The 640-nt window shown below is 65.2% G+C and overlaps 1 protein-coding gene across 1 annotated transcript in view; it reads right to left on the bottom strand.

Annotated features, from left to right (window-relative positions):
* LOC102763411 (nuclear receptor corepressor 2) overlaps positions 1 to 640 on the bottom strand; it is a 49,912-nt gene that overhangs the window by 19,726 nt on the left and 29,546 nt on the right. Inside the window, exon 16 of the mRNA XM_015567218.1 lies at positions 3 to 197. Within this exon, the coding sequence (XP_015422704.1) occupies positions 3 to 197 (195 nt within the window). The remainder of the gene's footprint in view (positions 1 to 2; positions 198 to 640) is intronic.

Consider the following 640-nt stretch of genomic DNA (forward strand, 5'->3'; position numbering starts at 1 on the left):
CCGTCCGTCGGCAGCGGTTATGGGCATAGCAGCGGGCAGGCCGGCACTGGCATTCAGAGCGTTAAAAGCATTGGCGCCCAGCGGGGGCTCCTCCCACTGGTCATATTTACCCATGAGCGCCTTTCTAATAATGGCCTCCAGCCCCAGGTTGGTGCTGGCCTGCTCGGGCAGCGCCTGGCTTCGGCAGGTCATGAGGCCTGGGAGAGAGACACACACACGGGCCAGGGACACGGAGGGGCAGCGGGAGGGAGGGAGGAGGGAGGAGAGAGAGTACACAGTGAGCACATTTCGGCAAAGCAACACGATTCCTCACCCCCTGCCCCCTGGTTCCCCTGCCGCTGCGTCGGGGGCCCTGGGAGCGCATAGGCATCCCCGGGGGGAGGGGGTTTTGGGGGGGCTTAGGTGCTCCAGTCTGTTTTCTATCCTGCCCCCTGGGAAATCAGGGGCACCTTCTGCCCCCCCTCCACCCCTAGTCCCAGCTGGGGCGGCTTCCTGATTTAAATTCCCAGTGGCCTGCAAAAGAGGGGGACCGGAGGGCCGCCCCGTTTGGGGAAGGGGCCGCTGGGAAATTAAGTCAAGCCGGAGCGAGGGACTAGGCACAGGGCGGAGCGGCAGGAGGCTGGGGGAGACTCGGGGAGGA

This window comes from Myotis davidii, unplaced genomic scaffold (assembly GCF_000327345.1).
Source record: "Myotis davidii unplaced genomic scaffold, ASM32734v1 scaffold43, whole genome shotgun sequence".
NCBI lineage: Eukaryota > Metazoa > Chordata > Mammalia > Chiroptera > Vespertilionidae > Myotis > Myotis davidii.